Genomic DNA, 15571 nt, shown 5'->3' with positions numbered 1-15571 from the left:
GTTTTAAATGATGAATTATTTTAAAAACATTTGCAGAAAAATATATTATTCTACCAGAGCCAAAAGCCTTCCTAAGGGAGGGAATGGTAACTAGTAAAGGTCTTTTTTAAGACATATAGGACCAAAACAAAAGAAACTACTTTTCTTAAACTGAAACATTAAGGTAGTATACACTTTGACCATACCAAAAAAAAAAAATAAATAAAATAAACAAAATAAAACCTAACATTTAATGTGTTACATAGAATTTTGTGGTGTTGCGTTCATGGAAAGCTAAAAATTATGTGGAAATACCAGAACTTTGAAGTCCTAAGTGTGAAAAATCTCAACATATGCTGATTCAATTGTAGATAGACTGTTAAGATACTAAAATGCCAATAAAATCTATGAATTCAGCTTCTTTCTCCCACTGGGTGTCAAGCACCAATGTAGCTCACCAATGATTTTATAGAATTACTGAATTTCCAAGCCTCAATTTCCCATCAGGTAAAAATGCATCAAAATTATGAATATTTTACAATGCATTTTTATTATAGCAGTAACATCATTTTCTTTATACAATTATTCTGTTGGGAAAAGCATGTTTCTGTTTTCATTACTGTGTTTTCATTTATAATTCAGCAATTATGATTTGTGTCAAGTATATCGATTTAAGATTGTTTAATTCTTTCTTTAATGGTCCTATCATATTATTTTTTATTTTTAGTAGATATTGAAGTTGATATTTAGCTCTTAAATTCATTTGGAACAATCTAAACATGGCTTAAAAAAGACTCCTGGGTCTCACTTGAGTCAGATAATTTAGAAAAAGTTCAAAATGCTAAAAACATGCTAAAATAAATTATATGAAATGGAACAAAAATGAAGCAAACTTTTGATTTTTCCTATGGGAAATAATTTTAATTTTATGAGAAAATCATGCTGCTGGTGGTGCTTCAGGTAAGAGTTTTAGCAGAACTTTTTTAAAAGGACATCATAAGACATAGGAAGTTGGATTATAATCAGGAAGCTGATCAGATCAGTTTGAACTTAGTAATCAGCTAGGTCTTTGTTAAAAACTGCTTATGAATAAATTATTTTATTCATGTCAGTAGAAAGTCAGAGCCTCAGAATCTTTTTGGCAGATATTGAGTATCTGATATGATCTTTTATTTTTAAGTGATGAATTATCAGATGACTTCAATTGCAAATTTCTCTTTTTTAAATGAGTAATTTTGTCCATAGAAACAGTAGACTTTAAAGTCAGGTCAAGGAGGGCTTTCATTTATATTGTGAATATTTTATTATTTCTCTATGTAATCTTTATTTCAATTCTTTGTGGCTTGCAGAGGTTGGGGTGATTTATTTTGTAAAATTTGTTTTCATTGTTGTCAGTAACATACACATACTGTCTTTAACTCAGAATCATCATGTATGCCTTAAAGCAGGAGTCTGCAAACATTTTCTGAAAAGGGCTAGATAGCAAATATTTTAGTCTTTGCAGCCAGATGATCTCTGCAGAAACTACTTAACTCTGCTGTTATACTGCAAATACAGCTCTAAACAATATATACACAAAAGGGTGAGGCTGTGTTTCAATAAAACTTTATTTATAACAACATTCATTGGACAAAATTGGGCCATAGTTTGCTGACCCCTGGTTGAAGTAGTAAGAGAAATAAGAGGTTCAGGATGAATGGATAAAGAAAATGTGAGATACACACACACACACACACACACACACACACACACACACACACACAATTGAGTTAATGTAGCTTTATTTAATCATAAATAAAAATGAAATTATGTCATTTGCAGGAAAATGGAAGAAACCTGAGACCATTATGTTAAGTGAAAAAGTCAGAAGGTCAAGAATTATATGTTTTCTCCCATATGTAGAAATTAGAAAGAAAAAGGAAAAGGCGGCGGGGATGAGGGGAATCTTATGAAAATCAAAGAGAGATCAGTAGAATAGAGGAAAGGGACCAGAGGGTGAAAGGAGATGAGGGAGGAGGGAAGTGCTGGGGAGTAATATTGGCCAAGTTTATATTGTTAAATTCTGTACATGCATGAATATGTAACAACAAATTCCATCATCATATACAACTATAATGCACCAATAAAAAATGTGGAGGAAAAAAAGGGGGTTCAAGGACCTATAAAATAACATACCTTATTCTTCATAGTTAATTAGATTTCAGTGACTCACATAAAAAATACTACGATCATATTAAATGCTATAGAAGCTTCCCTTTCCTTCACAGCTGCTTGTCAGCCAGCTACTGAGCACCTATGCTGTGACACTGTGGTGGCATCAACTGTGATACAAGGCACAGCAGAACCAGTACCTGAAGCCTAGGTTTGGAGGAAGGAGTTATTTCAGGTTTTTTTTGAAAGAATATGTACTCAGATTTTTTTTTTTTTTTTTTTTTTTTTTACTTTCCCTGCCACATCAGCCATTTGGCCACGAGGTGTTTTGTCCATTGTTGCTGCTCCCAGCTCTGTCTGGGGGAAGCAGGACATTGACCTGACCTTCCCTCTGTCCTCATCCCACCGCTCCTGCCCCAATGCTGTAGAAGTCAGGGTTCCTTGTGCTTACTTACTTTTTACTTAAGAAATGAATACAAAATATTGGTATTCTCTATCATACTTCTTTATTTTGAGGTTGGGGAGCATTAGGTTTCAATTCCTATATCTTACTGCACTGGCAATCTGAGCAGGTATTTCATTTTCTCTGGGGAGATAGTATATTTTTAGAGTAGATTTTAAACCCACTCTTTAAAACTCATCCTTCTGGAGAAAAGGGTGTAAACACCCATAAGGAAAGAGCAGTAGCAGTAACTGATCCATTCTTCCATTCTGCCACTATGATTAAGTTAAAAAAAAAAAAAAAAGGGAATTACGCAGATTTTTAATTTTTTAAGATGTGGCATTCAACATTCATAACTCTAACAGATATAAAGCAATATTTCTGATTAAATTTACTACCAACTTCTAACAGCTGGTTAAATCATGAGAGTTGTTGAAAGACTGAGGTTTTAATTCACTATCTAGAGATATAAAAGGCTTAACTCATTCAAAGAAGAAAATAAATTATTTTTTAAAATATGAATATGAGAGTAATGGAGATTTCATTTTAATTTTCCCCTACCACATTAACTTTTATATGAGGCACTACATCCAACATTGCCACTTCCAAACTCAGTCCAGGGGAAGGGGGATATTGATTTCAGACTTGTAGATCTATGAAACTGTAAATCTTTGAAATTGGACTTCAGAGTAACTCAAACTATTTGATCTCAAAAGTTCATTGGTCAAAGTAGTGATTAACATTTTCAAGCAATAGAATTTAATGAACTTGAATTTTACATAACTGGTCATTTTTATGGTTTTTATGCAATGATGACTAATGACATTTTGGACAGTTTATTATGACCCAATAGGTGTGCATCTTCCTAGGAAAATGTAATATTTTTAGTCTGAGACTTCAGTAGTAACTTTATTCTTTGGTCATACATTAAAATTTTTCAGAAATTTTCCACACTGATAGAACAACATATTAGTAAATTATATACCATGGCCCTATAAAACTGCCATCAAAATAACACAATGAAGTTCTAATAGTACTTAGAATATTTATATGTCATACTTTTACATATGAAAACCCAGAGATAGTGACCTATTTCAGAGATGAAACTGGAGGCATAGTCAATAGTTAGACTCTCAAAACTGACTTCAATGTAGGAATTAAATGACTGTCTCTGATGTGCCCATATCTAATGCCTTATAACATGACTTAACTCTAGCAGTGACCATAAAAGTGAAAAAAATTCATATTGATCAAGGATTCAGTTCTAGCATTCAAGTTGGAATGAGATACCCGTGTATTCTAAATTTTAGGTTGTAGGTTCTAATATAGCCTGGTGTTAGCAAGGGTAGAAATCTACTGGCGAGAATGTTCTCTGGGAGATTTCATGCTGGCTGCTATGTCCCTCCTCAGGATCTGTCACTGCGAAGGGGACGAAGAGAGCCCCCTCATCACACCCTGCCGCTGCACGGGTACCCTGCGCTTTGTCCACCAGTCCTGCCTCCACCAGTGGATCAAGAGCTCAGACACGCGCTGCTGCGAACTCTGCAAGTATGACTTCATAATGGAGACCAAGCTCAAACCCCTCCGGAAGGTACAGTATCCACAGGAGCTGGTTTGCAGGAGAGTGCTTGCAGGGCAGGCTTGTTTTAAAAGTTCATTTCCTTCCCAATAAGACTCAGCCAACATGCTAATATCCATGAAGGCTGTGTACCCTGTATTGGGCTCAGTGTGCAAGAGAGAGCCAAAACTTGGCAAGTGATCTTTCCTTTCTTCTCTGTTTTATACATTAGGACCTCTGATTTATATATCACCCTTCACAATTTAAAAAAAGCATGTGTGTTTAAACACATTTATAGAGAGAAACACATATTTGTATATGTATGCCAAATATACTTGTAATTCAATCTAATTGAATTGATAAAAATTTTGAGAATAGTTCTTAAGAAATTAAATGATAAATTAAACATGAACGTATCTAATTTTTTGAAAGTCAAGTACTAAATTATAGAAAAGTAGATTATAGAAGAGAGTGATTTCTTCCAGAAGGTGTAGACTGATTTTTATGTTTATTTTTATTTATGGATTGGTTTGATGTTTTATATATGAAGACACAGAAAAAGTATTGTTTTCCATTTTGCACATCAAAGCTATAAGAGAGAGATAAGTATTTTTCTAATCTATAAAGTTTGTCTTCAAATTCTACATTTGTCATTTTTTTTCTGAAAGATGATGGTAAGACTATGTTTCAAATATAAGATTAACATCTCACTTAAAGTTGCCCAAGGACTACTTGTAAAGGACACAGACAAGGACAATGAACTGGAGAGCTGGGACCCTGGATTTTATCACGTAACTTATTCATCTTTTTGCCTAACTGCAGCCTTACACATATAGATGCCTCAGTCTCCAAAGGGGATCTTAGAGACTACAATTTAAATAATGAATCAGCCCAGAGCTGCTTTTTCATTTAAATGAAATGCAAAGCTAAAGTGGATAGAAGGAACATTGCTTGGAAATAAACACGATGGGTTCCAGAATGAGCAAAGATGAAGAGCAAACAAACACATTTCAGTAGGCCTCGGGTTGGTGCCTAGCCATTGTAATTCTTCATTTCCCTATATCATGGAGAGGGAGAATTATATTCCATACTTTTGTGGTAGCCTTGATTTTAAAATTCTGCAAATGGCTTATAGATGTCAAAAATTATGCACAAAGTACCCGTGGGACATCCATTGTCATGTTTTGAGCATCTGAGGTGACCCAAATGCCAAAAGATGACACTGTTCCTCTAGGTCCCAGAGCAACAATGCTGGAAATAGAGATGGATGCTTCTTCCTTGCCTTGTGTTTTATCCACTAATAGATTCTGTGTACTGTCTGGAGTAGCTAATGACACATCGCGTGCTCCATGATTCTCTAGATTTTTCTTTTTATCCCTCAGGAAACGGCAAGTTGTTTCATAGCATCTGTATATTTCTTCATGCTTTTGCCTCAACTTCTATCTTCACAAAATTTTTATTCCAACTTTGGCAAGTACAATATTTCAGTTTGAAGGCAACAGTCTAAAACAATAACATATTCAAACTGTCTCTTTTTTCTAGTATCTACCACCACATATTTTTGGTATAATGAACTGAACATGAGGCCAGGAAGGAACCTGTTAAGTCTCTATTCTAACGCCAGTTTTTATAGACTCACCTTTTAAATACAACTCTGATCCTTTCTATTTGGCACACTCCTTAATATTCCAGTACCAACAATTTACAACCATATCAGGAAATCTTTGTTTCCTCAACTCACCTATTTATAAACCAAATAGAAAAGAAGCAAATACACCCATCTTTTAAAATATTCATGATAAGGAATATATTGCTGTAACCTAATGGATGCTATTTGTTGATTAATGAAATACCCAAGTTTCTTTTTTAAAAAACATTTTCTTTGATCATAAATATTGATGAAGGGCAGTTTTCCCACATTCTTTATTTTCAAAGCATGTGTGTGTGTGTGTGTGTGTGTGTGTGTGTGTGTGTGTGTGTATAGAATATGTGTATGTACAGGGAGTGTTAGAATCCAAGCTAGAGGTGGCTTTCTGACAGTCCACAAATGGGTTTTGATTGACCCACAGAGAAAAACTTGCATACTTTTCCCAAAATTTAAATGTGATTATTTCATGTAAATCTTTACACATCTGAGTTTGGAAATCCTAGTATTGGACCACCTTCCCATATGACTACAACCAGCAGGCTATGTATAAGCTGGCCCCTCCCTTTAGAATGTAATTTACTTTCAAATTCTTCTCATTTTTCAATTCTCACTCTTACCTGAGACCTTCACTCCTCGAGGGCCTGATGTAGGGCCTGGATTTTCAGCTCCTGCCTCACCCACAAGTCCCAGACATGAGGAACATGTATGCATTCTATTCCTCCCTCCATGATTTATGGGCTTTAAAAAAAGACTAGAGAGGGCAAGTATTTCAGATGAGATCGGGCGCATTCAGGGTGGTATGGCTGTAGACAGGGAAAAGTATTTCAAAGTATTTCATTTTCCCTTTTAAAAATATAGAGCACTGAATTTACACTAAGAGGCGGTATCTGGAATGACTTTTCAGATTGTGGGGTGACACCAATACACAGATCTGGGAATGTTAAAACTGTTCTAGATGGTTTGTTTTGATGGTACTGAGATTCATCAATAGTTTTCTTTTGGTAGTTTTTAAGTGGTCATAAAGAGTGCCAGGTACAGCATTTGGTTAGAATATATTTGAAGTACATCCAATTAATTGCTCTCAACTCAGTAATTCCATTATAGTTTATAACGTTCTAAACACCAAGCACATGAAACAATTAATTAGGCTAATGATTCTGAATTTCTGCCATTAGCCAATGGAGGCAGGAGATTCTGCTTAAATGAAATGACTTTGGAAATAGAAAGGTGCAAGTCTCCATAGTCTGACAAACCTTGGGGCTTAATAGTCTCTGAAGATAACAGTAAACTCTTACTTCATTAGTTGCTAGTTTCACACCAAAATCTACAGTTAGCAAATTCATCAAGGTATCCTAACATTTCCAGAAGAAAACCTTTAAAGTCAAAATAAAACCAAGGGCTTATTCAAGGAAAAGCAATTTTCATCATCCGTAAGTCAGTAGCTCAGCTACTTTTATGACACTCAATAAAAGTCCCATTAATTTGCTGAGTTACTCAGGGTCAGGAGTTATTCTCAGAGCCCAGAAAAGTCAAAAAAAATCACAAGTAAAGCAAGCACAGTGAAATTTAGAAAAGTACACAATATTGATCGGGAAACATAAACTAATCTGCTATTCTGAAGCTAAAGAATTCCATGGGGTTCCGATTACAGTTTCTTCCAAATGAGAGAAACCAGGCGTCGATGTAAAGCCAGGCTTACGGGGACAGCAAATACTACTGACAACTTTACATCCCCCCTTAAAATATTTGTTTATATAATTTTCCATATAGAAACTATTCAACAAATACATGATATAAAACGTTCAACTCTATGCATTCCTTTATTCTTTCTCATTTAGATAATTCAATCTTCATCAAACCCCATGTAACACAGGTGTCTTAAGCCCATTTTAGTGAGATTCCATATCAAACTTCACATCACACGCTGGAAGTTCCTGGATGTCAACGCCTGTACCCACTGCACAGTGCCGCACTGCCCGTAAATAACAGACTCTCTTTAAGCATCAAAACTTCAGTTTTTACCTGAGCCATTTCTAATGAAAATCTTTCTAGATCTTTTTGCTGAAATCTTCCTTCTTAAACATGGATATTTTATCTAATACCTCAGTTTTCCTAACCTTCTTCTAATAACTCGTTACATGCACATCAATTATTTTGCTGGCTGAAAATACTAACTTCCATAGTTTGAAGCCCATGTTTGACATTTTATCTTCATCTTCTTTCCCTAGCCTGCTGTGTTTTGAAAAATCTTCCCATCTGTGTTTTATGGATTCTCTTTCCTATTCTCAGATCATCAGTATTATTTGTCTCTTCCTCCAACTGTCCTAGACAACATTTTACACGGTTATCCCATTTCTTTAAACAACAATAAAAACCAGGCGTTATTGGACTGGGAAAAGGCTGACATCAACTCTGAATTTCTTCAAAATTCTGTTTTAATCCCGGGCAAGAATTTTGGTGGGCATGAACATTCCGACACCATTCCTGGGTTCTTAGAGTTCTCTTTTCGCATCCTTCTTAGTTCTCCATTTTGCTCAAGGGATTTGGGACGGCATGGGAGGGAAGGCCTCAGCAAGTCAAGTGTTGAGGTCTCCAGGCAACTGCCCTGTCATTGGTTGGCTGTTTCATTTCTTCACAAACATGCAAATCTGGAGCAATGAAAATCTCTGCCCTAGTGTTGTCCCAGGAAAAGAATCTTTATCCTTCTTGCAAAAATGGCCAAGCTCAAAATTCACAACACATACATGTTCTCTCGTTGTGCTGTGCTCGGTTTCACTTCTGTTATTTTATGAGCCTACGGGAAGTCGGAGTGATTTAGACTCAGGAAATGATTTTGTTTTCTAACTCACACTCTTCAAAGGAGCCAGATAAGTTTTCCACAATAAAATGCTCACTGTCCTGTGGTGATGCTGTTTGCAGTTAAACTCTCCTCCCGACTTTCCCGTTGCTCCTTCACCGAGGAGGCTGATAGGCTGCTTAGCTGATTGCCGCGGGAAGGGACAGGAGCAAACTACCAATAACAAAAAGAAGATCATTTTTTAAACAGAGTCTTCCAACTTAATTAGAGCATTAACCTTTTCACTAAAAGTGCTGGATTTTAAAAATTTGTTGTGGTGCCTTAACACATTCGTACTCTCAGAACTACAATTGATATTTCAATTAGATTTAAATTCCAATGTGAGTAGATAACAATGCCAACCTGTCTTTTAAAATGATTTTGAGATGGAAAACACAGGTATCTTGTGATTTATTCTAACAGACACTTGGGACGTAGCACATGGCTTTCTCCTGTCTTGAAATGATACACTACCAGCTCAATTCATCCTTTGAAATTGCAAAGAAAGGAAAGACCTCCAGAATCAGGATCACAGAAGAGTTTTCTCAGAGTAGAAGTATTGTTTTCTGGGTAGCAAAAGACCTTATTGTTTTACAAAGCTTCCATAAACACAGTCACCCGGGCAGATCTGAACTCACTTCTCCAGCAAATCGTGCTCTGAGTGATAGTCCTGAGAGGTCCATGGTGGTGCCTGGCTATTCATGTGCTCTGCTCACTGTGTTAAGCATCTACCATATGCCAGTAGTGTCCAGTAATGAGCAAGACAGGACAAAATCCCTGCCCTCAGAGAGCCTAGTGACCTACAAAGGATGGAAATGAAAGGCGGAATATCCTCTAGCTCCAGAAGGAGTAGCACAGGGAATTTAAAAAGAGTTGGACAAGATTATTCATCTTTTAGGACCATCCCTAACTAAAGTCATACAAACAAAATAAAAAAAAAGGAAACAAAACCATAAACAGAGCAAAATGACTGCCTTCTCTTTTGTTCTCCATGTGAATCTAGAAGGTATTGCTTAGTAGTTGGATATCCAAGGGGAAAGAACTGGAAATATGGAGCTGGATTTGATAGAGGGTGTCACAAATAAGTTTTAAATAAACCAACTTTGAATAATTATCATTGGCTGTAATTGATTAAATGGAACATATCTGTATTTCTTTATTACTAACTTCAATTTGAGACTAGTTCAGCTCTTTTTTTTTTTCTCTTTGAAAACTAATGCTCGGAGAATACAACCTCACTTGCCAGAAAGAATGTCACCTTGTGTTACCATTCTGATATGAAAACAAACACTTAACTTACATTAGCCTTGCTACTAACGTCTGTAACCAGATAAAGTTCTGCCCTTGAGAAAATCCATTTTTATTTTAACAAGGACCAGGGACACGCAAAATGGAGATTCTCTTACATACTGACTTTTGAAACACAAATAATGGTTGAGATGATGGAATCAATATCCAATGATCCATAGAGAATGCATAAGAGCATCAAATTAGAATTGTAGATGTGGGGCTGGGGTGAAGTTCAGTGGTAGAGCACTTGCCTTGCATGTACAAGGCCTTTGGTTTGATCCCCAGGACTCCCCCCACAAAAATGTGCAAAAACATACACATACACACATATAAACAGGTAGAAATAAAGACTTCCACAAAGTATCATCTTATGCATATTTAAATTGTCCTCAGGTACAGATTTTTTTTCTTGCTCATTTGCAGGGATATTTTCTTAATTCATTATTATAAAATTCTCAAACCTTGGCATCAAACATAAGATAATTTTTCCCACGGGGGGGTTTGGGGGTACTGGGGATTGAAGCTAGGAGCACTCTACAACTGAGCTACATCCCTAGCTTTTTCCATTTTTTTTTATTTTGAGACACAGGTTTGCTAAGTTGCTGAGGTTGGCTTTGAACATGTGATCCCCCTACCTCAACCTCCCAAATCACTGGGATTACAGGATACACCACCACACCCATCTCTCTTAAATTTTTTATTCACTTTTCAAAATGTAAAGCACTGGAAACCAACATGATTATTTTTCTAAAGCAAACATTTTTACATCTAATCAGATTCCTTTTCTTTTGAATTGACAAGAATGAAAAATACTTTCATGTGATTGACCTGAACTGGTGGTAGCTGGGCCCATTGCACAAGCATCAGTATGCTGGTAAAATATTACCAGCATTATAATAAGATAAATGGCTAAGAGTTGTCACTTCAAAAGAGAAACAATCTCTCACAAGTTCACTTTCTTCCACTTTCCTACCAAGTAGCTCGTTTTCTGTCATCTCTCACACAGACACACTGCCTATATCCTAATTGTACCAATGTTGTCATCTTATAAAGTCATATTTACCTCAAATCAGGCTGATAGAGTAGCTGCAGTTAGAGCAGAACCAGACCTCGTGAAATGTATGGTGTGTTAGATAGAAAGAGGTAAGGAACAGGGGACTGGGGGAGCAATCCATACCTGGTTCTGTGGGCCATTCTCGCCTTTGGGGAAGTGAGGGAAGGGCAGAGAGCAGCAGCTGTCTCACCCTGATGGACTTCCCTCCACATGAAAAGATGAAGGAAAGAGAAAAGGAGTTTTCCAGGGAGTAGGACAGTGCTTCTACTCTGTGGGCCTCCCTCCAAAAACGCAAATTCTGGGAATGGCCAGTATCTTTAAGTTAACTTTTATCTGAAATACAAGAACATCGCTAAATAAGAACTAATCAATTCATCCCATAAAGGAAGGAGTCTTAGTCTAGGTTTAAATTCTGGTTCTGATGCTTAAGCCCTCTATGCCTTACCTCTGTAAAAGGAGGAGACTGAATAAAGTTATCACTGAAGTTTTTCTGACCTAAAACTCTGGTTTCATGAGAAGCAAAGTAGAGAATTTATTGAGAAAGAAAGAAAGAAAGAAAGAAAGAAAGAAAGAAAGGAAGGAAGGAAGGAAGGAAGGAAGGAAGGAAGGAAGGAAGGAAGGAAGGAAGGAAGGAAGGAAGGAAGGAAGGATTCATGTTGAAGTATATTTTAGCTCATGTGTGTGTTTGTGTGTGTGTCGCATTGGAAATTGAAATCAGGAATTCTCTACCACTGAGATATACCCCCAGCCCTTTTTATTTTTTATTTTGAAACAAGATCTCACTAAATTGCTGAGGCTGGCCTCTGACTTGCCATCCTCCTGCCTCAGTCTCCCTTGTCAATGGGATTACAGGCATGCATGCAACACTGCACCCAACATATATTTTTAGACATGCAGAAGAAAAAGAGAGTGTAGAGGGAAATCTTTGGTCTCCAGTGGAACTGGTTTGTGGAGGGTGGGACTCTGAGTAAGGAGGGGGCTGGGGTCTGATGCTAAAGAAACATGCTTCCTCAATCCTTCTCATTACTCTTTAAAGCAAATCTCCATAAGAAAAGAGAGAAGTATCCTCTCTATATTTAAAAAAAAAATGGAGAGAGAGGACTCCATAGTTAATTAAGTAATTAAAGTTAGGACAGGGAAGAAGAAAAGAGAGAAAAGAGGAAGAAGGAAGAGAAAGAAGGGGAAAGAAGGAAGGTATCTGGGGCATCCTGAAAGGTGATTGAAAGCCAGGTTGAGCCAGAACGCCCTGTTCTGTGTTTTTCTTATAAGTTGTAAGCTGGTGGTTAAAGGCTAAGGTGAAGCAGGTCCAGTGGTTCTTGATAGCAAAGCTATTCTGCAGCCCTGAGGCGTACACGAAAGACTTCTGACCCTAAGAAAAGAGGCCAGTGGACAGAAAACCATTTTCTGTTTAACACAGAGCAGATTTAAGATCTAAGCAAGTCAGTTTAGCTGAGTCTAAGAAATGTGTCCTATTTTCTTTAAAGTTAGGGTTTCTGCAAATAGAAAACTAGTTTAATATAAAAGTTGATACTTTGATGAAGTACTTTTATGAATAAACAAAGTTAACCAGCCAGCTCCTCCTCTGCTTCTGGGAAATGGTTTATTCCCTGACAGATGGATGAGCTGCTACTGGACTCTGTTGATAAAGAAAATGACGAGAGCCAGCTGTTGTCTGGAGGACCACACCAAGGGGTCCCAGGAGTACCCAGTTCTGATTCCCTACTCCCTCTTCACTTAGTCAACAAATATTTACTGAGCACCTACTATGTGATAGTCACTGTCCCTGGCACTAAGATTACCATGAAGACAAGACAAAATTCCACTGACCTCAGAAAATTTATCTTTGGTCAGTAGGGATGGGTATACGAAATTTGAAAATGAGTTGGTTGTAATATTCTGATGTAGACTTGACAATGGCACAGGGGATAATTCTAGTAACTCCAGACAGGGTCAATATAATTCCAACCATTAACTTATAACTTGAGGGAAACTTGCAGGAATTTTTAGGTGGAGAAATTTTCCATTTTATAGCTGCCTCTCTGTTCCATTAGGGGAACATTTTAATGAAGAAAATCAAGATGAAACAGTTATTGAAAGAGTAAAGGGAACCAGGGCTGGGAAGATACAAAAAAAAATAACCCTAAGTTGACTGAAAGAATTTACTAAGAGTATCTGTGGAGAAGTATCAGTCCCACACTTTATATTAGGAAATAGATAACTACTGTACGTGAGTACAGCAGTCTGTTTTCATGATGAGAAAGCGTAACATAGCACTGGGTTATGATAAGGAGCCGTGGGGACCATGTGCTCTGACCTGCTGTCTAAAGAAAGGGAGTGTTAGCTCCACGGCTCTAGTTGGTTGTTGATAAATCAACTACTTTTTCAAATGAAGCCCAAATTCTAGATTTCATCTGATCTCTTTTAATTTTTTTTTTATATAATAGTAACCAATTCAAATATGAAAACAAATCAGGCAGAACCCAAAGGGGTCTGAAGGCCAGCCCATGGGGCAAGAGTCCATGATCTCTACAGTGTAGAAATGTTCACGTGTCTCTGCAAAGATTTGCCTAGTGGGGTTCGGTATAATGCAGTGGAAAGAACCTAGTTTGCATGCATGGAAGAACTGGATTTACTCCCCCTGGTTGTTGCTTTGTGGCTTTAGGGGAGTTCTGTGATCTGAGACACTCCCCTTTTCTATCAGCAAATGAGGAGTTGGAAGGTGGCAATAATACCTACTGTGCCAACTTTTCAGGGTTGTATTAAAGAATAAAATATGTAAGTAAAAGTGCTTTGTAAAGTCCTATACTATGGTCATGTTATTTGTCCCTCTCAGTCTCCCATTAGCAGTGTTGTAGCAATCAATCAATATTTATTATTGATATGCTAATGCACTAGTGTTGGTTTCATAGTTTTAACCTGATAATGAAGGATGTTTACCTTAGGGGAAACTGGTTTAGAGGAAAAAGGTATATGTAACCTTTATTACCTATAGAAATGTTCTATGAATCTCAAATTATTCCAGAATTAAAAGCTAATTTTCTTTTAACACTTTTTTTTTGGGTGCTGGGGGATTTGAACCCAGGATCTCATGCATGCTAGGCAAGCACTTTACCACTGAGCCACATCTCCAACCCAAAAGTTAATTTTTAAAAAGTTGGGTCAAAAGTTGGCTCAGTGGTAGAGTGCTTACCTATTATGCACAAGGCCCTGGTTTTGATCTGTACTACTTCAGGGGGTAAAAAGATAAGAATGTTAAATAAAAGAATAAAGCATAAAGGAGGTAAAAACTGAAATGGTCTGACTATACTAGAGAGAAGAGTAAAGAAAGTAGGAGACAGAGACCTATCTCTCCTTTGTTATCTTTTGACTCCTTCTCTGAGAAGCCCTTGAATTTTAAAGAAAAAAGACTGGAAACCACTAAATCAAAATGCTTATTTTATAAAAGGGAAAAACTCTCAGACTTAAAGAGTATTAGGCATCTTGCTCAAAATTCAACATTTACGTACAATGAGGACCAGAATCTCAAGATTTTCATCTGTGTTCTGTTACTCTTCACTAGCTGTAGATTTTATTACGTCCTCTTTCTTCTCTAAAGTACAAGGATTCCTCAGTGTGAATACACAAGAGATAATCAACTATTTGACTCAAATAGCTCCCATGTGAGATTAACCCATGTATGGTTGGAGTAAGTAGACTAAAGGACAGATGGCCCACTTACCATGAGAAATAGAGTCACTGACGTAAAGATGGGTTTTGTCCTCTTAAATACCTGTTTCCTCTAGTCCTAGAGGAGTGTTTAGTGAAAGGTATGTTAGTGAGACGGTCAACTTTTAAGGTCAGTGGACTTAGCTGAGCACTAAATTGTGACTGTATATTTATTTGGATTTTCTACATTCTTCTCTGTGGGGGGCCCTCTCTGCCACGTCCCCCGTGGAGGAGAAAAGGGTTAACTGCCCGAGGAGGATGTTGGCGGTTTTTCTATTACCCAGAAAACTTATCTATTCAAGGAACACACAAGAGCCAATACTTTTTTTAATGCGGGGTGGCGGGGGGTGACAGGTCTGGCCATATCAGCTCTGGCTGACAAAGCTAGTTATTAGTTACGTAGAAAACAAAACCTGCTACCATATGAGCCCTCAGTCTGATTATCCCAGCAGGGATAATTACAATAATGTGGAGTCACCAAACTCTCCTTTATTCATAATATACAGGTAAAGGGGGCAAGGACCGGGAAGAGCATCTTATGTAATGGACAGGATAGGGTGGAGTTAGGGAGTCATCCTCTTAGGGGAAAATTCCAGAAGGAGACAGGGAACCACTCCCGCACAGCGCCACATGCTTCCCAGCAGTTCCTAGAAGCCATGGCTCGAACTTGTCTGATTCTGCTAAATAAAGATGGCTTTCCACACCAGTCTTGGAACAAGAAATGCTAATCTTTAGAACTGAAAACCAGAAGCTGCCCATGACTATTTCTTAGACATGCTTTCCAAATCATATGCCTATTTCTGCCTGGCTTTAGGTCAGTGAGTCATCCTTGATGCTGGGTGTGTTCATTTGTCACTTCTAAAGATACTTCTAAAAATGTTTCCATTCACCTGTTGGCACCCTTTAAG

The 15571-nt window shown here is 37.3% G+C and overlaps 1 protein-coding gene across 5 annotated transcripts in view; it reads left to right on the top strand.

The window, feature by feature from the left end:
• MARCHF1 (membrane associated ring-CH-type finger 1) overlaps positions 1-15571 on the top strand; it is a 504553-nt gene that overhangs the window by 449852 nt on the left and 39130 nt on the right. For all 5 annotated transcript variants that reach the window (XM_079143381.1, XM_079143378.1, XM_079143379.1 and 2 more), the window contains one exon: positions 3983-4163. In XM_079143381.1, the coding sequence (XP_078999507.1) occupies positions 3983-4163 (181 nt within the window). The remainder of the gene's footprint in view (positions 1-3982; positions 4164-15571) is intronic.

Source organism: Sciurus vulgaris (assembly GCF_902686455.1).
Source record: "Sciurus vulgaris genome assembly, chromosome: 5".
NCBI lineage: Eukaryota > Metazoa > Chordata > Mammalia > Rodentia > Sciuridae > Sciurus > Sciurus vulgaris.
Note: the sequence above shows the minus strand (reverse complement) of the source record. Positions and strands in the feature narration are given on the sequence as shown.